General features: G+C 30.8%; 3 protein-coding genes across 4 annotated transcripts; all 3 read left to right on the plus strand.

The window, feature by feature from the left end:
* The first annotated feature begins 2,989 nt into the window (after window positions 1–2,989).
* LOC105800771 (probable WRKY transcription factor 48) lies at window positions 2,990–4,740 on the plus strand. The gene is made up of 3 exons (XM_012632082.2): window positions 2,990–3,547; window positions 3,913–4,056; window positions 4,136–4,740. Exons 1-3 carry the CDS (start codon window positions 3,177–3,179, stop codon window positions 4,497–4,499), a joined length of 879 nt encoding a protein of 292 aa, XP_012487536.1. The 5' UTR covers window positions 2,990–3,176; the 3' UTR covers window positions 4,500–4,740.
* Window positions 4,741–8,526: 3,786 nt separating this feature from the next.
* On the plus strand, window positions 8,527–14,037 carry LOC105800770 (galactokinase). Its single transcript, XM_012632080.2, has 13 exons — window positions 8,527–8,770; window positions 9,895–10,079; window positions 10,309–10,355; window positions 10,551–10,645; window positions 10,756–10,838; window positions 10,906–10,974; window positions 11,116–11,301; window positions 11,399–11,533; window positions 11,632–11,766; window positions 12,296–12,366; window positions 12,461–12,538; window positions 12,990–13,131; window positions 13,670–14,037. The coding sequence occupies exons 1-13, from the start codon at window positions 8,608–8,610 to the stop codon at window positions 13,778–13,780; spliced, it is 1,500 nt and encodes a 499-aa protein (XP_012487534.1). The 5' UTR covers window positions 8,527–8,607; the 3' UTR covers window positions 13,781–14,037.
* A 3,915-nt stretch (window positions 14,038–17,952) lies between these two features.
* On the plus strand, window positions 17,953–19,888 carry LOC105800772 (uncharacterized). 2 transcript variants are annotated; one of them, XM_012632083.2, is made up of 4 exons: window positions 17,953–18,091; window positions 18,357–19,045; window positions 19,268–19,415; window positions 19,545–19,888. In XM_012632083.2, exons 2-4 carry the CDS (start codon window positions 18,547–18,549, stop codon window positions 19,600–19,602), a joined length of 705 nt encoding a protein of 234 aa, XP_012487537.1. In that variant the 5' UTR covers window positions 17,953–18,091; window positions 18,357–18,546; the 3' UTR covers window positions 19,603–19,888. The 2 variants fall into 2 exon arrangements, with proteins under 2 accessions (XP_012487537.1, XP_012487539.1); XM_012632085.2 differs by lacking the exon at window positions 17,953–18,091 and adding an exon at window positions 18,137–18,199.
* The last annotated feature ends 2,983 nt before the right edge of the window (window positions 19,889–22,871 follow it).

Consider the following 22,871-nt stretch of genomic DNA (forward strand, 5'->3'; position numbering starts at 1 on the left):
ATGTCCTTTTTACTGACATTTTAATCATCAATTTAGACGTCAAATGTTAATTCACATATGACTGAGTATATTTATTGCATGGATAGTTTGAATATGAGATATTGAGAAACCAGACAATATCAGTAAAATGTATAAAAGCTTTTTCTAAAGTTGTATATATAATAGGTACATATGTATTTACAACTTGATTTACATGTTTTAAAATTGTTCTACTTCGTATTTGAGCCGGCATTTAACTGTCAAGCTAATAGTTAAGGTGAAAGAATATACTTTTAGAACTTAATTAGAAAGTTTTAATGTTCAAGGATCAATTTAGAATTGGAGTCGTAATTTAAGGATGTCTTTAGAAATTAAGCCAAAAAAGAAATGAAGGGGGCGTGTGTAAATATGATATCTTGGAAGCAAATCCCATCACAGGTGAAGGGAATATGCTAAAACCGCGTGAAGGTGCATGTGCTTTGGCAGTGGGATCGAGAAGCATCCACCGTTGGATTTGACACGTAGGATTTTCTTGCTACAGAGAGTTTTTCTTCTAATTTCTTTTTAATTTTACTAAATAATGCTCAATTAGTTATAACATCAAGGAAGAGAAGAGTAAAAGAGGGTGATAAAAAAGTTTTAATTCTAAAATTCATCCTTCTACTTTCATAAGAATTGAAAAGTTAGTCCTTTATTTTAATTAATTAAACATTGATCCTCATACTTTATAAAAAAAAAACTACAAAGTTAGTCCAATTAAATAACAATGTTAAACTATTTACTGTTAAATTTCTAACATGGGAATCAAAAGTTTAGTAATTTATATGCAAAGAAATAGAAAAATCAACGATTAACAATTTATATGCAATAAATTAAAAGAAATCAAGGGTTTAGTTTCCTATATTTACTATAAATAGGTCTAATTTCTGAATTTGTATAAAGTAGAAAGATCAAATTTTAATAAATTAAAGTAAAACATTAACTTCTGGAGGATGAAATTTATAATATAAAGAAGGAGAATGAAAATTATAGTTAGATAGAAATAAAAGAATTAACTTATCTTTTTTATTTTGCCTAGATGATGATAATAGAGGTTATTGGGTGGGTATATGACAAAATGGACAAATATAAACCACAAGAAATAAAAAGCAAAGTTTCATCATTGCAAGAACTTTGGAAACAGTCTTATCTCATATATTTTCCTTGAGATAATTGCTAATGTGCCATGTTTTATGTTCCTATTGGCAATCCTTTTTATTTGGATAATGTGGGATGAAAATAATAATTAAAAAAAAACAGTTATAATTCAAGGGTCAAATCCTGAATTAAACCTAATACGAAGATATATATGTATGGCTTGTCGAGGAAGAATGGTGCAAATGATGGAGTGGGGACTCTGCTGACGCGTTCATTGTATCAGCATCCGCAACAACTGGGTTAATTGCTATAAACATCCTTAGTTTACAGCTTCAATTTTAAATTGGTTCTAAACTCCAAAACATTCTAGTTTACTCTTGATGTATCAAAATGGTATCAATTAGCTCTTTTCATTGGTTAAATCATTAGTCAAATCAGATTGTAAATAGTATATGAATAATTTGAATCTAATATATTAAAAGGAAACAACATCACTAAAATTTATGAAGGGTATTTTTTTATAACATGTCATATTTAAATCGTTTGTGCAATAAATATAAATGTATTTGCTAAACAATAAAAATATTTTACACGAAAAATAAATTTATTTTTAGAAATCATTTCTTGAAAGTTATTTTTAGTGAAACAAACACGGTCTAATATCTAAGCTAATGACTAATAAAAAAATTTGTTTGATAGGATACTAACACTTTAAAGACTTGATTAAAATATTTTTAAATTTAGAGATCAATTTAAAATATATCATAATTTGAGGACGTGTCATGCAAATTAACTCATACAATGTTAACTAATTTAATTTAGAAAAAAACCGATTTTATGAAAGCAAAGCGCGCAAAATGAAGGGTCCCCCTCCACACACACAACCGGTTATACCGGTCTACAAGCCGCGTATTCGAGACTTGACCCAAAAGAAAAGGATAAATTACACTTAAGGTCAGTAAACTATTAGTAATTTTATGTTTTGATTACTTAACTTCTAAAAATTATAAAATAGGCATTAAACTATTTGAAAGTATTCATTTAAGTCCCTAAGTTGTTAAAATCGTTGTTGTATGACTTTTTTTTTTGTACTACCTGCACCAACTAGAAGCTCTTCTTCCCTTTTTCTTCTATAATTATTTTATGAAACAATTTTGAATGTCACAAATCTACAAACTAAAATTCAAACCGATCTTTGACACTAACCATTAGATCAATTTTGATCTAAGGTATGTTCTTCTACTCGTCGATGAGAATTGATCTACAGTATCGATCGTCGAGTCATCATTTGGAGTCTACTAATTGGACATGGGTAAAGCTAGAGTGGCGTGTAGGGGTCCTAACCCTCCAAAAAAAGAAATTACCCCTTTACTCCCTTGAGGATTTATAAAGTTTTAACCCAATTTAATGGTAAAATTATATTTTGACTATTCCTAAAATTTAAAATTAAATTATGCCCTCTCCAAAAAAAAAGTTTAAGTTTAAACACTTAAAATTATAAAATTTTACATTAATACAATAAAAAATTATATTTTAGCTCACTCAAATTTATAATTCAAATTTGACTCCTCCAAAAAAATTCAGGCTTCACCCTTGTTCCCAAAATTTTTTTAGAAAAAAAACTTAATAACTTAAATAAAAAGTTTTAAATAATTCAATGATTTAAATAAATTTTTTTAAATAATTTAATAATTATTTAATAATTTTTTGAAATTAATAACCAAAATACAAACCTACTAATAATATTTGAAAAAAGAAAAAGCAATAAATGGCTCCAACACCGTCCCTCCACCGTCAGCTACAGCAGTCGTAATTAACCGACAATTGCCGGTCACCTTCTTGTTGTATAAAATTCCAAGCTGTTCTCCAAATTCCCAACACGCAAAGTTCCTTTTCACATTTCAACACCCAAAAACACTTCCCATTTTCTCTCTCTGGGTATTTCTTTTTCTAATCTTATCTGATAATTTCTTACTGGTGTAATGCAATGCAAAGATAAAATAAAGTTCTGGGTTTGATTTGATTTTTTGAAAAAAAAAAAATATATTTCTTTTGCAAATATGAGATTTTCCGATGAGAATTCGACGGCAGCAGCCGAAAGTGGTGGTGGTGATGGTGGAGGAGATAAGTGGGATTCGTTAGGCTTCATGGAGTTGCTCGGTATTCATCAAGATTTCTTTGAATCCTTTATACAGCAGCCTGCTTTGATCCTTTCACCACCATTACTACAACTAGACACTGAACAGAAGCCTCAAGCTGGTCTCCAATTGCAGCCGTATTCCACCGTGTCGGAATTTTCAGAGTCTTTAAACAACCCGCCGCCAACGCCGAACTCGTCTTCCATCTCGTCGTTATCGAATGAAGCTGCGAATATTAATGAACAGAGTACTAACGCCGGTGATGATGAAGAACAAGACAAGACAAAGAAACAGTAAGTTAAAAGAGTCCGTCATAGTATCATAGATAACTTTATAGCATTTGTTAGATTCCATTTTATTTATCTTGAGTGAATTATTCTCTTAAATTAATTATTCTGTTGATTATTTTTACTATAAAAAATTAATATTTATAATTTAACACGTGACAATAACTTTTCAGTTATTTTATCGGTCACAATAATTTTAGTAGTAAAATGAATGAAATTTTAAAAAAATTATTCTTTAATTTAATGTGCATAAATTAATTTATCTATCTATATAAAATAAATCTATCTCACTTATGATTTTTGTTTTAAGAAACTTTTTTCTAATTCTTTTTTATTACATGTTTTTTTAATAATTTTATGGGAAAAATTAGGTTAAAACACAAAAAGAAGAACCAAAAAAAGCAAAAGGAACCCAGATTTGCATTCATCACAAAGACTGAAATTGATCACTTAGATGATGGTTATAGATGGAGAAAATATGGCCAAAAAGCGGTCAAAAACAGCCCTTATCCAAGGTACGTAAATATATTAATTAATTTAACCTTATTGTTGTGGTTAAAAAATACTTATTGTATATAATATCATACAAAGCAGAAGCTATTATCGTTGCACTAGTAACGGATGTGGTGTGAAGAAACGAGTCGAGAGATCGTTCGATGATACGACGATCATTATCACCACTTACGAAGGCAAACACACGCATCCGTGTCCGGTACAGCCTCGAGGAAGCGGTTTCGGTAATATCGGTTTGACCCCATCATTTATGGTCCATCATCAGTACCAGGATCAGCAACAAGAAGAAGTAGAACAACCCTATATGTATGCTTCATTGTCTCCATTGAATCCATGTTTTAGCCCTAATGGTTCTTCTTCAGCTTCATTAATTAGAGACCATGGGCTTCTTCAAGATATTGTGCTTCCAATTAAGACGAGGAACGAGGCTAATGAACAAGTGTAGGGTAAAAAAAAGTTGGGGTTTTAGTTAATAATTAATGGTATGTAACTTTTTTTACCTTTGGGGAGATTTATTTTTTGAACAAAGAGAACCCACTTTTTGCCATTACTACATGTATAATATTTTTATGCTTCCGGCTACCCTTTTGTATTTGGTTTTTTTCTTGCAGTTACCCTTTGTATTTAGAGAATTTTCACTAATGGTGTTTTTTTTAATTATTTATTCCATTTTCTGCTTTAGTCTAGTCATTTGTTTATTTATTTTTATCATTAATTTGCAGCAATGCAATGATGAAGAAATATTTAGGGTTAGGTTTTGTTTGGTTGACGAGAAAAGTCGTTAGGGAAGACTGGAAATTACTATACGTATAAAAGAGAAAATTCTTGAACTTTATGGAAAAACTCAAAAGAAGGTGCATTTTAGAATAAGAATAATATTCGATGCGTGCACAGTATATCATTTTATTATTGGGTAAGATAAAAATATTTGATAACTTAATAATTTTATTTACAAAATATTAATTATAATAGTTAAACATAAATAAATAAATCCGAAACTCAAAATCTAAAATCTTAAATTGAAATCCAAAAACTAAAATTGAAAAATAAAATAATTATAATTAATATTTAATTATGTTTATTAAGTTAATAGTATTTATTTTCAAGTCCTTTGATCATTTTATTTTACATAAATGGGGATGTGTCATCTTATAATTAACGATGGTGCATATATAAGACCTATATACTAATAGTACATCAAATATTAATCCGAATATGAATTATAATTATTATTTTTCTTGAATTTTAATTTAGAATTTATGATTTAAGATTTAAAATTTTAAAGTTTAAAATTCAGATTTCTCTTGAATTTTGAGTTTATGTGTAAATAAAATTATTAATATTTGTTTATAATCCATTCATTATTATTTTTATTTCACTAATAATTTATTGAAGAATCATATATACTTGGGGAAATTTACCCTGCCGACCAGCTATGCTTAAATGGTCTTATCAGTATATCTTTCATTTTATCTCCTATAGTGGGAGCCATACTATTGGGAAGAATAGATTTTTCCATACGCTACAACAGCTGGCTTCATACTTAATAGTCTTATATATGTGAATATTTTACATATACTTCATCCATTATACCGATCATCGAATTGTTATTTAAAATTTATTAATTGGACTTTTTAAAAAAAACTTAATAGTCTGGTGACTTAAATAAAAACTTTCAAATAATTCATGACTGTTTATAACATTTTGAGGTTAAATAATTAAAATGTAAATTTACTAATAATTTAATGACTTGGTATAATTTACTTTAAATATAAATATTTTCGATACCCAACCTCCATCACATCTATTCTTAAAGTTACACCAAGCAATAACGAAACAAAAACACAAAATACATATATGACCATGGTAAAATACGTAATACATGCGATATATTATAAAGATGATAAATATTTAATACATTGTGAATAAATAAAAAAATCTAAGTAAGTATAAAATGTTGTTTGAGTGCTAGAGATGTATAAATAAATTTTAAATTGGTTTGTGAAATTTTTATTCGAATAATTTACCTATATGATACATGCATAAATCATCAAAATTGAGTTTTGGGTACTAATAAAGCCCACTTCAATCTTGGATTATTGTTGGACTGCCCATTTGAAAATAAACTAGTATTAATCAAGCCTACTCCAATAAGTTTTATAAGAACAAATTACTTTTAATCATTCTATATATACGCTAGAATGTTGGGTTTTAATTTTTTATATAATTTAATTATATTATAATTATATATTAAATGTTTATTAAAATTTTAATATTTTTTAAAACAATTATAATGATTTAAATGATTTATTCACTATTTAAAATTTAATTTAAAATAAAATTTCTAAATATATTTTTATTAAATCGAATGATAAAACCATCGTATTATGTATAGATTATTTAATGTTAAATTATAATTATAGCCAACCTACTATATTTACATTTTAAAATTAGTATTTATATTTTAGTATGACATAATTTGACTTCTCTAATTTTTTATAATACACCATTAATTATTCGAGTTTTTTTTCAAAATACCCATTAGACTTATCATGTTGAAATAAATTTTTAATAATATCAAATTAAAATACAAATGGTAAATTATAAAATAGTCATTTATGTATGGTCTAAATTATTTTTAGTCACTAAACTTTAATTGTAACAAAATAGTCATTTATTACATTTTAATCATTGAACCGTTATCTTTAATTAAAAAATGTGACGGAAATTTGACGCGGATGATAATAGTAAACGTGTATTTCAGGTTGATGTTACCTAAGCCAAAAGTCATTCTAAACAAAAGCAAAACCTTTCTTTCATGAACCCTAAACAACTGCCGATGCAATCCTATCACTACCAAATGTCATTGGGTTAAGGCTTGAGCTTTCAAGGCTTCAATGTCCGAATCTGTTTACATAAATGAGAGCCAAAGAACCACCTCGAGCCGACCATATTTGGGTCCCTTAGCTGGAACTTTGACACCTACAAGCAAAGAGGACTTAGAGATTCCATATCTTAATCTTAGGGAACTTAACATAGAGCACCAACAAAGGTTTTCCACCTCTGCCATGCCCATTTATTTGGTCACTTGAGACCCAAACCAGAACCCATCTATATTTTAAGGGTCAAGACTCAAGCTATATATATATTTTGGAGAACATGGCTTTTGTCCTGCGTTATTTATTGTTGCTACAATGTTTTTGCATTGCGAATAGGATCTATTGCTATTTTTCTTCTAAATAGGCGGCGGCTTTTGGATAGTGCCGTCGTTGACGTTTTGACCCTCTGAATGGAAAGATACAAAGAAATTAGGGTGACAACCCTTTGACCCATTGAATTTATTTTGTTAGTTGACATCGATATGGATTGTATGTCAGCATGTCAACATTTAACAGTTTGATCTTTAATAAAAGTAATTTTAATAATTATTTCTAAATATTAATTAGATATTTAATAATAATATAAATCCTTTGCCACATAATTAACTATATTAAAATCATATATTAAACTCGATCAAGATGGGCCACGACACTAATTTTCTTTGTTATTGTGATTATACTTTTGCTAAACTATTCTAAAAACGTCTAGAATTTATCATTTTGTTTAAATAAACTATATTTTTATGGTTCAAATAAAACCTCAATAATTACTCAAACAAAGCCAACACTTAATTAACTTTTCATTTGACGGTCTTCCACCCATCTTTCAATTATTATAGAAGCACAATATTCACTCTAATAAATTTTAGCTTTTTGTTTAGTAGCAAAACACTTAGAAAATTCAAATTTCCATTTTATACATGTTTAAATGTGCTAGAATTCATGTCTTTCTAATTTTCACAACCATAAGAGAAAAATTCAATCAACAAAATATATTTTTATAGACTATCTAATTACTATTATTTTATATATAAAAGACTGATAAAATAATATTTAAGGATAAACGTGATTGAGATATTGGATTGATTCAAAATTTTAGATATATACACATATATTCGTTTTATTTTAATGGTATAATTATGAATTTCATCACTTTATTTATGAAAATCGACAAGATAGTCTCTTTACTTTATTTTGTTAGATTCAATCATCTTATTTTACAAAATTAAAAAATAATTCAATTGAGTACCGCTATTAAATTTGTTATTAAATTATTGAGTTACAAAATAAATTGACAATTCAACCATTTGTATGCAATCAAGTAACAAAAATCAATGGTCTGAGTTTATCAATAACTGGATTTACTTTTTTTTTTTTGGTAAAGTAAGAGGACCGAACTATGACAAATCAAATTAGAGGGATTAATTTCTCAATTTTATAAATAAAGGGATGAAATTTAGAATTAGACATATTTTAATTAGTAGAGCTGCCTGTCGTTATGGATATCTGCCACGTAATAAATAAATAAAAGAGCAATTATTATTAAAAAGGACCAATCGATTCGAAATTATTTAGATTTTGATACGGTGTGTTTTATTCGTAAGGGAATCAATCACTCAAAAAAAAAAAAAATTATTGCAGGCTACAGTGACCGGAAGAGAGGCAAAGAGAGCAATGGCGAAGCACGAAGACCTTCCGGTTCCGGTTTACTCTTCACTAGAACTGGTCTACGGCGAAGGATCTCAGCTGGAAGAAGCTCAGCTTCGGTTCGATCAATTGAAGTCCAAGTTTGTCGAAGTCTTTGGTCATTCTCCCGATGTCTTCGCTCGATCTCCAGGTTTGCTTTTCTATGTTCTCGCTGTTGCTGAGCGATAAGCAAGACAATTGACTTTGATTTTTTTGGATGAAAGACTGTTTCCTTTTTTTTTTTTTCTTTTTTTGTGTGTGTGTGTGTGTTAAATTCTAATGCTATGTTTAAGAACGTGAACTTGAAAATTTGAATTTAGGTTTCAATTACTCTATAAATCGTGAGGAGAATGAAATTTATACTTAAAATTAGTTGAGTTTCAGTATGATTATATATCTCGAATTCAATTAGTATGATTAAGAACGTGAATTTGAAAGATTTGAGTTTAGATTTCAATTACTCTATAAATCTCCAGGAGAATGAAATTTCTACTCGAAATTAGTTGAGTTTCAGTATGATTATATATTTCGAATTCAATTAGCATGATTAAGAACATGAACTTGAAAGCTAATGTTTACTTAAATTATTCAAGTTTCTGTTTGATTATATATTTCAATTTATATAGTATGATTAAGAACAGGAACTTGAAAGCTTTGAGTTTAGATTTCAATTACTCTATAAATCGTGAGGGAGTAAAACACATATTTAAATTAGTTGAGTTTCAGCATGATTATATATTCCGAATTCAGTTAGTATGATTAAGAACATGAATTTAAAGACATTTGAGTTTAGATTTCAATTACTGTATAAATCGTGAGGAGAAAAAATGTATACTTAAATTAGTTGAGATTTAGTGTGATTATATATTTAAAAGATATAGAAACATAAATTTCAGATTCACAGATATCCTTAGTAATTTCAATTTTCACATAGTAAATAAGCATCCAAGAAATGCATAGATTTGGGAACTAATCATGAATGCGATATTTATGTGTTTTATCACACAATTTGCACTATTTTTGAAATTCAAGTTCTGAACTCTACCTTAGAAGAATTTCTAGTTGTTCGCTGAGAAATGTTTTGAGAAAAATAGGCTACATTGATTGGCTAATCAAAACAATTAATTAAAATGGGAAGATAGTGATTTTTCACTTCCTCTTGTGAGTGGTTTGATAGTGATTTTTCACTTCCTCTTGTGAGTGGTTTGACTGTTTTAATTGTGAAAAGTGGTTATTTTTTAATCGTTTGATCAACTAATGGCTATTTATGTGTAGGGAGAGTGAACTTAATTGGAGAGCACATTGACTATGAAGGATACTCAGTGTTGCCTATGGCAATCAGGCAAGACACAATTGTGGCAATCCGAAAGCACAAAGAAGGGGAGGCTGAAAAACTTCTAAAAATTGCTAATGTCAATGATAAGTATGCTACCTGTACTTATCCTGCTGATCCTAACCAGGTAACTTTAGCAATGTTCTAACCTTCTGCTTTTCTTCTTCTAGTTATCCAGTTGATTAGGTAACTTGTTAAATGTTCATCTGCAAGTTTACCTATTTAACTACCATTCCCTGATTGCATTAGTTTCTATAGCATTAAAAAAAATGCTGACTTCCTTCTTTGTGTTGGTTTGTTGGCTTAAGGATTGCTCTTCATTTGAGTTAAAATGCCTTATATTGTTAATTGTGCAGGAAATTGACTTGAAGAATCATAAATGGGGCCATTATTTCATTTGTGGGTGAGATATTAAATTCTTCTTCTCCCTATATATGTTTTCTATTTGACAATGACAGTCAATATAATCTATTGATGTTTCTATCCTTTTCCCAAGTATGTGAAGACACTTCAGAGTGTAATATATATTGACTATTCTTGTATTGCAATCGATCCCCTCAAAATGGTGATGCTAGTATTGTCCATCCATGTTATTCAGGTATAAGGGTTTTTATGAATATGCCAAGTCAAAAGGAGTGAATGTAGGTAAGCCAGTGGGCCTTGATGTCCTTGTTGATGGAACAGTTCCTACAGGTATTCTTTTGCTCCACTTGCATGACTTTGATGGTAATTGAATAAAAATTTAGCTTTACATGGTGGTAGTTTGTTTCTTTATAGAAATTGGATCATCTTTTTTGTTTCAGGTTCTGGTTTATCAAGCTCTGCAGCTTTGGTTTGCTCAGCTACAATTGCTATTATGGCTGCTTTTGGTGTTAACTTCTCAAAGGTATTATATCTTTGCATTGGTAACCACAAGTCAAAATTTGAAATACTAATATCTGCGTCTTTAACAGAAAGAAATTGCCCAAGTAACATGTATTTGTGAACAACATATTGGAACACAGTCAGGTGGAATGGACCAGGTTTCACTTTTTCCTACATTTAATTTTCCTGAGTTGCTGTGATGCTTAAAATGCTACCTCATTATAATTTGAAGTTATTTAAATTTACTCTGTTATTATTGAAAATCGTGTGTAACTTACTACCCTGTTTAATTATTACAGGCAATCTCCGTTATGGCCAAAAACGGGTTTGCTGAGCTAATAGATTTCAACCCTGTTCGTGCAACTGACGTGCAACTACCTGCTGGTGGTACATTTGTGATAGCCCATTCATTGGCAGAATCTCAAAAGGCAGTAACAGCTGCAACAAATTATAATAACCGAGTTGTGGAATGCCGACTGGCAGCTGTAAGTTACATTTCCTTACTGAAATTACAACTTTTTGGGGGGTTTCTTGCATCATGGCATTTCTAATTCTACCGTCTTTGTTTGTCCAACGTTTCAGATCGTGCTTGGTATAAAGCAGGGAATGAAGCCACAAGAAGCAATATCAAAAGTCAAAACTCTTTCAGACGTGGAAGGATTATGTGTGAAGTTTGCTGGTGGTCAAGGTTCTAATGACCCTGTCCTTGCAGTCAAGGTTTCTATTATTTAATTTTCTACCTCCATGATATTGTGGTGATTTCTTTTTTCGTTAGAAATTATACAGTCTTACGTCAAACTTTACTTTTGCTTCAGGAATTCTTGAAAGAGGAGCCGTATACTGCTCAAGAAGTTGAGAAAATTACTCAGAAGGATCTTCCATCAATCTTGTGTGATAACCCAACTTCTTTAGATGTGCTAAATGCAGCCAAGCATTTCAAGTTGCATCAGGTACTTTTGGTTGAAGTTGAATAGATCGTTTATTTTTTCAAATTAATATTATTATCAATTATGATTTTTTTAAATTAATTGCTCTTATGTTCCATAATATTTACATTTTCTTCAACCAATAGTGACTTTTTGAGGTGCTTCTCTAAATGCAAAAAAATTGCCTTTGGACTTTTGTGTAGCAAGGTGGCTACCACTCACATTACACTTTTTTGAAGGGGGTTGTAACTTGGGAATAGGAAAGGGGTTGCAGATGCTAAGATTTGAATCCTAAGCCTACAGGAAAACCACCACTTAAGGGTGGCTGCATAAACCAATTGGGTTAAACCGTAGTTTCCCTTTACACTCCTCTTATTACCGGTTCCCTTACTGGAACTAGTACCAGTGATCCTGATATATTGTCTTCATCTTTATGCGAAACTTTAGGTCTTTAAACCGTTTTGTACATCTTTAACATTTTCACTAGAAACATTTTGATATACTGGGTTAAGTTATGGAGTATTTTAGTTATTTCTTGATTCTTAATTTCCAGAGAGCTGCTCATGTCTACTCCGAAGCCAAGCGTGTTTATGCTTTCAAGGATACTGTGGCATCAAAGTTAAGGTGACTTTCAAATTTTAACAATAGGCTATGTTCTGTCTGAATGCTGAAGTTGTTTCGTAACCGATAGTTAATGATTATTAATAAATTTGTGCAGCGAGGAGGAAAAGCTCAAGAAACTCGGCAATCTTATGAATGAAAGCCACCACAGCTGTAGTGTTCTCTATGAATGCAGGTACAACTATCAGAATGTACATCGAGTCTGTTGAACTGTTCGTAAGATTGTAACTGAAAACTTGTTAAAAGCAATTTAGTGGCCCTTTTATTGTTTGACATGAATCTGTCACACTGCTCCTTCGGTCATAACTGAAATCTCCTTAAAAAAGGATGATTTGCTACCTTCTTTCTATGCATGATACAGTTTTTTCGACCTATATTACTCGTCCTCTTTGTAGTACTGATCTTGACTGACGTGACTTTAGGTCTTGTAAGGCAATAATTACACGATAACTTTATCTTATATTACTGTTAACACTATTCTCCGTGATTATAGCAAAAATCGGTTGGCTTGGCTTGTTTTGCTTATGTGGGTTTTCTATGTACTGTGATTGTATTTTCTTTTGATGGCAAGCTCACATGGTCTGCTGGTTAGTGTCACTTATCTTACGTTTGTAATTTTTAACTAGCTGCCCGGAGTTGGAGGAAATTGTAAAAGTATGCCGAGACAATGGCGCTATGGGAGCAAGGCTTACCGGAGCTGGATGGGGTGGTTGTGCCGTGGCCTTGGTAAAAGAGAGTATCGTACCACAGTTCATCCTCAATTTGAAGGTATAGCTCTCCGTGCAAGCTCTCTCTATTTCCTTCCGTTTTAAAGGCATCATATTTGTACTATTAGTTAAGCTTGTAACTGTCCCGAGTCATTCCTGACACCAAGTGAGGAAGAAAATGACTAAAAACCCCTTATTATTACAAAAAATAGCAAGATGTTTCAATCTTTCTATATTTTTATAAGAAAATATTACTATGATAGGGATTTGAACCAAGACCACCATGATTTTTATAATTTCAAATTCACTATTTCAATCAAACCTTCGTTTGTATGTTAAACAAAATTTTTATAAATATTTCTTTTTCACCCATATCATGGATATGTCATAATCTATAATCTAGTATATATATACGCGTGATTTTATGTATATATATAAATATGAGCAAGCTTTAAATCCAGCTTTGTATATTTAAGCAAGCATCAAGTTAGCCAGTAAGAAAAAAATTGCACAGTTGACACGAGATCCAGGATATATATGTGTGTGTGTGTGCATGTATGTATATAACAGCAAGCATTAAGACTTTATTATGTTTTCAGGAACAATTCTACAAGTCTAGGATTGACAAAGGTGTGATAAACCAGAATGACCTTGGTCTTTATGTGTTTGCTTCAAAGCCTTCAAGTGGTGCTGCTATTCTTAAATTTTAGTATGTTTCATTTAACTTGTTGGTTGTGCCATAAAACATTTTCAATTTCACATGCCGAAGATTTAAAAAAGGGAAAATCAGTTTAGGGAATAGAGAACATCAAAATTCAATAAAAAATTGATCGTTTTGTGTATGGTTTTAGACAAATTGGACACTGATTTCGCTCTATGTAAATGGATTAGTGACGTTGAGCGGGTAGACATTAATTTATTTCCCGTCTGTTTCTCTTTCTTCAATATCATCTCTTATTTATCCTAAGACCGACTTGAATATGGTTTTTTTTTTCCTTAATTTTTGGAAGTTATTATTATTATAAATACAAAAAAAAAAACCATGAGTTGTACGTGGTAAGTATATTTTGTGCTAGCGAGCAAACATGACATGGGTGATTGTTTTGATTGTGGTGGAGTGGAAAGATATTTCTTTGTACGTAGTCTCCCGACCAAGGGACCCAATCAACAATGGTGGTGACTGGTGATCGAAGTTTGGAAGCTTTATCGATCAACGGTTCTTTGGTGTTCGAGTTATTAGCTACTTTAGTCGTTTTATCAATTCAATTGAATAATCAAAAAGTTGATTAAATAATTTAATTCAATCATTTTAACATCGACCAGTTTAGTTAAATAGTCACCAGATGTCCAGTTAGTTAAAATAGTCATTAAATACTCAGTTATCAAAATCTATTTTTTGTTGGTATAATAATCATTAAATGTTTGAATTTTTGTAATTTTTATAATTTATTTCTAATTTTAAAAATCAAAAGTTTATATAATTTAAAATTAAAATTAATTTTTAAAACTTTAAAATAAAAATTATAAACATATTCATAAATAAATATTTATTTATTTTTCTTATTTTCTAACATAATATTTATTTATTAAAATAGTAATTAGTACGAATCGTCTCGTTCGTTGCATGAAGAAAATTACTGAAAATTAGTTGTTGTTGTCTTCGGATTGGATGGTGGTCCATAGTGGATTGAAAAGATCCACGCCCACGTGCCTTTGTACCATTAAATAAAGTTAAAAATTATCCCAACTTCTGGCCTGCCCCCCCCCCCCCCCCAGGTCCCCATTGATTCAACTTTAAAATGGACAACCTATCTAATCTTATCATTATTATATTATTGTACACTATATAATATTACTTTTATTGTTATCATGAAATTATTTCGAAGATTTGATTTTGTACTTTATGATGCTCTAAACATCATATTTTACATTGGACACAATTTTACGAAATCTTAATTGAGGCGAAGCATAGAGAAGATTATGAACACGTGTATAGATCAATCTTCTTAAATACTTGCAAGGATTCGTATTCAGTTTGCAATAACGTTATACATTGTAGTGTAATACTACTATCTCAACTCATTTGCCAATGAAGCCGTGTTGTATTTGACAAAGTTCAGGGCTCTATTTTTTCCGATTATGAAGTACAGAATTATGACCTTAATCCATATTCCAACGAAGTTTTGGTAATTGTTGCGGGGGTTAGATCCTTTTAGGGAAGTTTTTTTAAGTGTTATTTGATTGGACTCTCAACAATTAAAGGTATTGGTTTTTGGGAAAGGTTTTGTTGTTTCATGGTCTGTAGAGAGTTAGTGTGGTATGAGTAGTTGTTTTGAGGGTTTGGTTTACAGAACTATAAACGATTTTATTGTACATCTACTTTTCAAGATGACATGAGAATCTTACCTTTAGCAGGGTTTGAACCCTTGAGAACATAAATAACATGTTGGGGAAGATGGTATTACAAAGGTAAGGCTATATATGTCTTCGTGGCTAGTTCAAATCCCGGTGGGTGTGTTTTCTATGGTTAATATTACACATAATACTAGCACCTTCCGTGAGCTATTACATGTCGCATTTTTATCAACAGAGGTGTTTTCATTCCGGGAAGTTGGGAGACAACTTTGACATAGAAATAATTCCTTCACCGTTTAGGGGGTCCATTAACTCCCAAATAAGAGAAATCTCGAGAGAGAGTTTAAACATCTCTCAACAACAGTATTGTCAAATGCCAAGACTATATAATTTTAATATTAAAGCTTACTTCATATTATGTATTAATCGTATATAAGTTATTCTTAAATTTATTTTAATTAAATCTCATCATTTATAAAGCGTTAGTTGAAATGAATTCCTTTAATGTTTTGTGGATGTAATATTTGAAATTATAATTGTAGTTATAAACTTTTCTCTAAATATCAATCCATATCCATAATGCCATAATTTTATTAGTTTCTAACATTTCAAACTAGCTCAATTACCACGTGGACCCTAGTGTTTTTCTTGCATTTTAGGATATTTTCATGATGTGACTGTTGAATTGTTTGAAATTCAGCCTCATATACTTTCCTTTCAAATTTTACATAATTTTCATAAAAATATGCTTTCCATCATTTAACTCAATGATAAATACATCATTTATTACTTAGGAATCCATTAATTTAAATCTAAATTCCACCTAATTCAATTTAATTATAAAACTAATAATGATTCAAATCTATTCAATCAAAACTCAATAAATAAATAACTAAAAATCAAACCCTAACAAGAAGTAACTCTTATTCAAAAGTGAAGTAAGATTGTTTGAATTTTGTTGGTATGATTAAACTATTAATAAGTTTACGTTTTGATCTAAAAAGTTATAGAAATATCATTAAACTATTCAAAAGTTTTCATTTAAGTCATTAAACTATTATAATTACTGCTGTTTGGTCTTATATGTTCTCACCGTTTGCATCAATCGAAAGCTTTTCTTCCTCTTTTATATTTTTTTTTCATGAAGCAACTTTAAACACTATGAATCTAAGAAAAAAAATCCAAACAACTATCTTTTCTGATCTTCAACATTGACCGCCAAATCGATTTGAACATAAAGTATATTCTTCTACCCTTTGATGAGTATTGATCTACCGCACCGATTATCGAATTGTCGCTTAGAACTTGATAATCGTACTTTTAAAAAAAATACTTAACAACCTAATGACTTAAATAAAAACTTTCAAATAGTTCGATGACTAAAACGAAAACTTTCAAATAATTCAGATACTATTTTATAACTTTTTAAAATTAAGTAATTAAAACGTAAATTTACTATTAATTTAGTGTGATAGGGTGTAGTTTGCTTTTATTTTCGTATATGAATGCATGGATGCACCCACTTGGGCAATAAACAGATTGGGGGGGGGGGACTCTCACATGGTAGGGCATAGAAATACAGCAAATTACGCCTAAAGTATCTATTTTTTTTTGCATTTGATTCAACTTTCTTTAAAAAAAAGAAATTGTATCATGAAACATTAGATTCATTACGTATCATCTCTTAAAGTTGATGCTAGGATTTAGGGTTATATATATATATATATATATTATATGGATTTTTCTTTGATGAATTATTGCAGCAAACATCGTATCTGATAATGTTTAAGCAAATGGGTCCAAAGCTTCCTAACTACAAAGCAATGAACTCAGCTGCAATTAAACCAAATACATTATTATTTTCTTTGATGACAAGTCACATTCTATGAGTCAGTAAAAATCAGTTAATTATCAACTTTTAAGGCTAACATGTGTCATAAGTCCCTTTATTTTTTCAAAATTTGAAATTTAGTTCTTTCAACTTTTTAGATTTCAAAATTCAGGTCCAATTGTTAATGTTGTTAAAATTATTTTGTTAAATTCAGTATCATTACAACATTATTTTTTAATTAACTGCGTGAGTATTTTTTTTTTAAATTTCAAAATGTCAAGTCACTAACTTTATTGAAAACATGTGATGGGTTCTAAATTTTACAATAATATGATTGATACATTTCAAATATTTATATGATTACAATCATAATTATAATATACGTAAATCAATTATAATCAAAATTAATGTTACATAATATAATCAAAGAAAATCAAATAACATCCAATTTTAATAAAGTTAACATTTATTATTTTCTTTTCGTTTATAGTTGAATTGCAAAAACCGTATTTAACAATGTTTTTAAATACTAAATCTATTTAATAATAAAAGGACTAAATTGATAAGGTTCCTATAATAAAGGAATCCACTAGGTAGTTTTACCCAAATTTGAAATCTGTCAGTTTCCACTTACCTAGTACTTTCCAATTTCCCTCCTCACCCTTTTTATCTTCCTTTTTCTAATTAATTAATTTAATCCAAAGCTATTAAAATTCTAAATTGCATTAATTGATTCGGTCGATATATAGATTAAGCTTTTGTAGACTGAACTAAAGTAGAGCCTGTCTCTTGTTTCAGCATTGGATCTGGGTATTTTTCTTGCTTTCACTGGAAGGTATATATATATACATGTATATATTCTTTTTATATATCTTACTGTTATTTATCTGATAAAGAACCCTTTTTTCTTTATTGGGTATTGATGAATGTGGGGTTTTCATTGGTACATTTTCTGGGTTTTGAATCGTTTTTATATTTTTTTTCCTGCTTTTTATGCATTGGCTCTGTATCCAATGCTTTTTGATATTTTTTTCCTTTTTTGGGGTTTTAGATTTTATGATTTTGTGATTGAATCTCTTATATTCTGTTGATTATTTCAGGGTTCTGCTCATTGGAGGTTTGATAGTGAAAGTGTTCTTCTGGGTAGTAAGTTCAATAACAAAGCTAAATTGCATTTATTTAAAGCCGTGTTTTTTGTGTGAATTTTTAAATCTGCAAAAATCCCCAAACTTGTAATGTATTTGTATAGATTGAGATTCTGAGAGTTAGGATTTTGATTGGTTGATTAATATGGCTCCTAAAGATAAAGATTTAGAACTTGGAATTGAAAATGGGGTCATTGTTAATGCTAGAGGAGAAAAAGAAGATTATAGCATAAGCCCTATTTCAGACATTAGCCGACCCGTTGTTAAGGTTAAAGGTGGTTTGGCCGATGATAGAGTGTCGTTGTCTGGTGATGTTTCGAGTTGTGGTAGTGTTTGTGTGGAGAACCCGAATGGTGATGGTAAAGATGCTAAGGAGAATCGATTAGCGAAGGAGAAACGTAAAAGCTTGGGTTATAAGAAACCTCCTAAACCTCCTAGGCCACCACGAGCTCCGTCCTTGGATGCGGCCGACCAGAAATTGATTAAAGAGATTGCAGAACTCGCGAGATTGAAACGTGCACGTTTGAAAGCCTTGAAGAAGATGAAAGCTACTAAGGGAATGGGAACGACATCTTCTAACAGTACCAACAACATGCTTGCTGCTGTGTTTACCGTCATTTTTTGTATTGTCATGATCTTTCAAGGTAATGTGTTCACTATCTTGCAGCTTGTGGTATGACCATTGCATTATTTATGGTGTATGTGATTTGTTTATGGCTTCGTTTCATTGTGATTGGCGGTAAAGATGCCCGATCTCTCTGTCTCAATTTATCTGGTATTCAGTTCTATCGGATGGATACTATATATGCAACCTCGGTTTCCAAGCCCGGAATATAGCTTAAAATTTGTTTGCCGTTTTTATGCAGGAATGTCATCCGGGAACAGACCGACAAGTTTCCAAGGTTCACCCGTGCTAGCCGGAGCCAGAACAGTGAAGGGCGGTCTAATTTCAGTCCAGTTCTCAGGGAAACAATCTGCCAACATACCAAACCAACCGGACTCGGGATCTCCCTAGTACGTAACCCTTCATATTGGGAACACAACTTGATATTGCATTTCTATGCGTTCTTGGTACTTAAACTGAATCAATTAAGATAATAGCAGCAATGGTAGTGATTTTCAAGTCTGCTTTCCTTTTTGTAGTTTAGTGGAACAGGTTGCGGGTCTAGACCCTTGGGAAAAGAAAAGATCTCCAGGATAAGCCATTTCTCCAGAAGATGTTTCGTATTAACAGCCTTGGTATCTCCGGAGTTTAACTTTTCCTGGTAATTCATCCCTGGACTCTTGTATGCTATTTGAATAAAGCTGAAAGGGATGGAGTTAAATTAGCATGTAAATTTTTGGCCTTGATTCTTAAATCTCAAATAATAATAAAGTATAATAAATTTGAAAAAACAATTGTACAATAATTATGTTCTTGCAAGTTGACTTACAAATCTGAACAATTATATGTGATTTTTGAGCCTGGACTCTGGATTCGGGTGTAAGTATTGGTACGACAATGACATTTTTAATTTTGTATTTCACAATCTTTCGCGTCATAGCCATAGTATATAACCGTGTTTAAATATCCATACGTTATTAGTGTGGGATATGAATATAGTTGAAGAAAAACGAAGCTTCGGGTTTTCTTTGTTGTTTCTTTCTCGATGGATTGTACAGCAAGTGATGTAAAAGTTTGGTCATAAAATCATAATCATGAGATGTTTAGAGCTTGATCTGATTTAGAGTATTTTAATTTTTTTAAATAATAGAATATTTAATTTGTCGAGTTCATGTGGATTCACGTGTGCCTGTTTGTTTAATCTGTCTCTAACTTATTTCCCGCGGACTTGATTATTTGATTTAAACTCGATCTGACAAATCAAAATTATAACTGGTTCTGATTCCGTATCCATCCGATATGTCATAATACATTGGTTAAATGTCAGCATCAGTTCCTATACTTGTACGTAACTTTTAAATTTAGTCCCTGTGTCTAAATTAAACTAACATCAACAAAGATTTGCTATTCTATCAATCTCAAAAACAAGTAATAACAGAATTTATTCAAATCATATTTAGTTATTATCGTTTAGATTAAGATCTAAGCTCCAAACACTACAACAAATATTACTTGCTACATTACCATGTTACGCTAATGGTAACCATTGGGTAAATGGGACCCACCAGGGATGCTTTCATTGCCACTTCCATACACAATCTTCAAAATCTCTTCCGGTGTTCGGTTGTAGGCGAGCGAGAATTGATCTCCAGCGAGCACGTTGCCTTGCACTCTGCCTTCGCCTCCCTCATTTACTGGGACCGTAAGGCTTTCATCTTTGCTCCCCGCACGTCCTAGTGTGTTTCTAAGGTTTGAAATCCGTCTCGTGAACTCGTCTACATCTATATCATACGGAGGACCCTTCTCTAGTCTAAGCGGATATAGCAGTGCTCTTATAACAACATCTTGCCCAGATTCTATCCCTAGGAGGCCTGTAAGAATAAGTGGGATTTCATGAAATCCTCTTTAAATCAACGATTGTGATTAAAAGGCAATATTAAGAGACTGTAGCCGTTTGATCAAGCTACGTTAAAAACTAGGAAATTGAGCAAGTAACCTAGAATTTGTTAAATTAGATAGTGAATACATTATTTTTTTCTAAACCTGTTTTTCTCCTTTTTATTTAATTAATTGAATTGGTTAAAAGGTAAATTCACGTTTCTCAATGTACACCTTATATGTAATGATTAACAATGGATTAGTGTTTCTTTTTCTCTCTCTTTTTTTCCAACTGATTTAAAAGGATCCTACTGCAACAAAGCTTAAAAAAACTAAAAAAATGGGTTAAAATGGTGGCTTACCTTCTTTGAAGTGATGCTAAAGAGCTTGGGGATGGTATCAACATAGCCAGTAAGTCAAACATAAGGGATCAAATAGGCAGCAATGAGAAAGCTAACATTCTTAGCATAAGGATTAAATGGGGGTTGCAATGGACTATCAATTGCTTGGTCTATCACTTTTGCAAATTTTGATGCACTTAAATCAAGTTGTGGCCTTGAGAACCCCCTCACTACGTTCTTAATTTCCCTGCAAATATACATATATATAATCCTCACATTCAAGTGCATACATACATACATACATACATACATACATACATACATACATACATACACACACATATATATAAATAGGTACTGACTTTATGTGGCCAACTTCTTGGTAACCAAATTGAAGGATCACACCATTGGTGATACTGTCAAGGTTAGCCTTTTGGGCACCAATAGGAGGTGGACAAGAAGAAATCAGCTTCTAAATACTCGAGGTTCAAAGAAAACTCCAACAAATCCACATGAAAGATGGGTAATATGGTGGCATTTAAGTCTAAAGGGTATGCAGAAGGAAGAAGGAGAGAGGTTATAAATGAAGAAATGAAGACAATGGCTGCAAAAGAAACAAAGCAAGGCGCCAATGCCATGGGTTTTACCTAATTGATATTGATGCATGTCTCAAGGGGGATTGCCCTTATATGTATATAGGCAACGGTGAAAGTACCTATGAAGTCCCACTATTAAAGGGACCGGATCAAATTAGTCCTAATGGACCAATTTAATCCCATCACTATAAAAAAAAAGAATAAGATAAAGTTAAATTGGAACACAATTAACATTTACTATTTTAAAAATTACATGAAAACTATTTTTTTTCATTTACAGTTCAACTCCAAACAAAATATTTCATTCGAAGAATCATAAAAAGCTTTCAAAATATAATCTTGTTAAACAATAAATGACATTTTTTGAACCTTAAAAATGTTACATCTATTCTAATTTGGCCTTATTTTATTTTATAGTATTGGAACTAAATCGATTCATTTAATAGTAGAATTATTAATTTAATATAGTTCTTATAATAAAGGGACTTACCAAGTACATTCACCCAAAGGATTGATGTGTATAACCACGAAGGATTTGGTTTAATGGAAACCATTGTCTTTGCACCATGGTTATTGGAATCGGATCGGATCAATTGGATTAGAATTCGATTGATATATTAGTCTAAACAAAAAGGTTGAACCGGGTTTTGAGCGAACTGTCTGGAATTTGTTGAATCGACGATTGATTCAAAGGAAAGAGGGATAATTTTTTGGTATAGTGACAAATTAAGCACTTAATGTTTAAATATTTTGTTAATTTAGCCCTTAATCAAAATAGAGTAATTAATATTATATATAAAAAGGGTCAATAACATCGTCACTATATATTATCTCATTCAATTACAAATTATGATCCATTATCACATTTCTATAATTTTGTCCCAAAATCTTATTACAAGAAGTTTTACACCGCTAGGTGAAATGGTTCCTATGTAATAAAACCATCAACCAAGTCAGGAAATTGTTTTGGAGGGTGAAAATTGAATTATAATTTTTATGAGAGTCAAAATATAAATTTGTTATTGTATTCGCTATAGCTTTATAAATTTTC

Source organism: Gossypium raimondii, chromosome 9 (genome assembly GCF_025698545.1).
Source record: "Gossypium raimondii isolate GPD5lz chromosome 9, ASM2569854v1, whole genome shotgun sequence".
NCBI lineage: Eukaryota > Viridiplantae > Streptophyta > Magnoliopsida > Malvales > Malvaceae > Gossypium > Gossypium raimondii.

What these genes read in the sequence shown, in the direction of transcription:
- LOC105800771 (XM_012632082.2), top strand. Translation starts at nt 3,177, where the DNA reads ATGAGATTTTCCGATGAGAATTCGACGGCAGCAGCCGAAAGTGGTGGT. An exon ending in CAAGACAAGACAAAGAAACA is followed by an intron (nt 3,548 to 3,912) that starts GTAAGTTAAAAG and finishes GGGAAAAATTAG; the next exon opens with GTTAAAACACAAAAAGAAGA. An exon ending in AAAAACAGCCCTTATCCAAG is followed by an intron (nt 4,057 to 4,135) that starts GTACGTAAATAT and finishes CATACAAAGCAG; the next exon opens with AAGCTATTATCGTTGCACTA.
- LOC105800772 (XM_012632083.2), top strand. Translation starts at nt 18,547, where the DNA reads ATGGCTCCTAAAGATAAAGATTTAGAACTTGGAATTGAAAATGGGGTC. An exon ending in TATTGTCATGATCTTTCAAG is followed by an intron (nt 19,046 to 19,267) that starts GTAATGTGTTCA and finishes GTTTTTATGCAG; the next exon opens with GAATGTCATCCGGGAACAGA. An exon ending in CCGGACTCGGGATCTCCCTA is followed by an intron (nt 19,416 to 19,544) that starts GTACGTAACCCT and finishes TCCTTTTTGTAG; the next exon opens with TTTAGTGGAACAGGTTGCGG.
- LOC105800770 (XM_012632080.2), top strand. Translation starts at nt 8,608, where the DNA reads ATGGCGAAGCACGAAGACCTTCCGGTTCCGGTTTACTCTTCACTAGAA. An exon ending in ACCCTGTCCTTGCAGTCAAG is followed by an intron (nt 11,534 to 11,631) that starts GTTTCTATTATT and finishes CTTTTGCTTCAG; the next exon opens with GAATTCTTGAAAGAGGAGCC. An exon ending in ACTGTGGCATCAAAGTTAAG is followed by an intron (nt 12,367 to 12,460) that starts GTGACTTTCAAA and finishes AAATTTGTGCAG; the next exon opens with CGAGGAGGAAAAGCTCAAGA.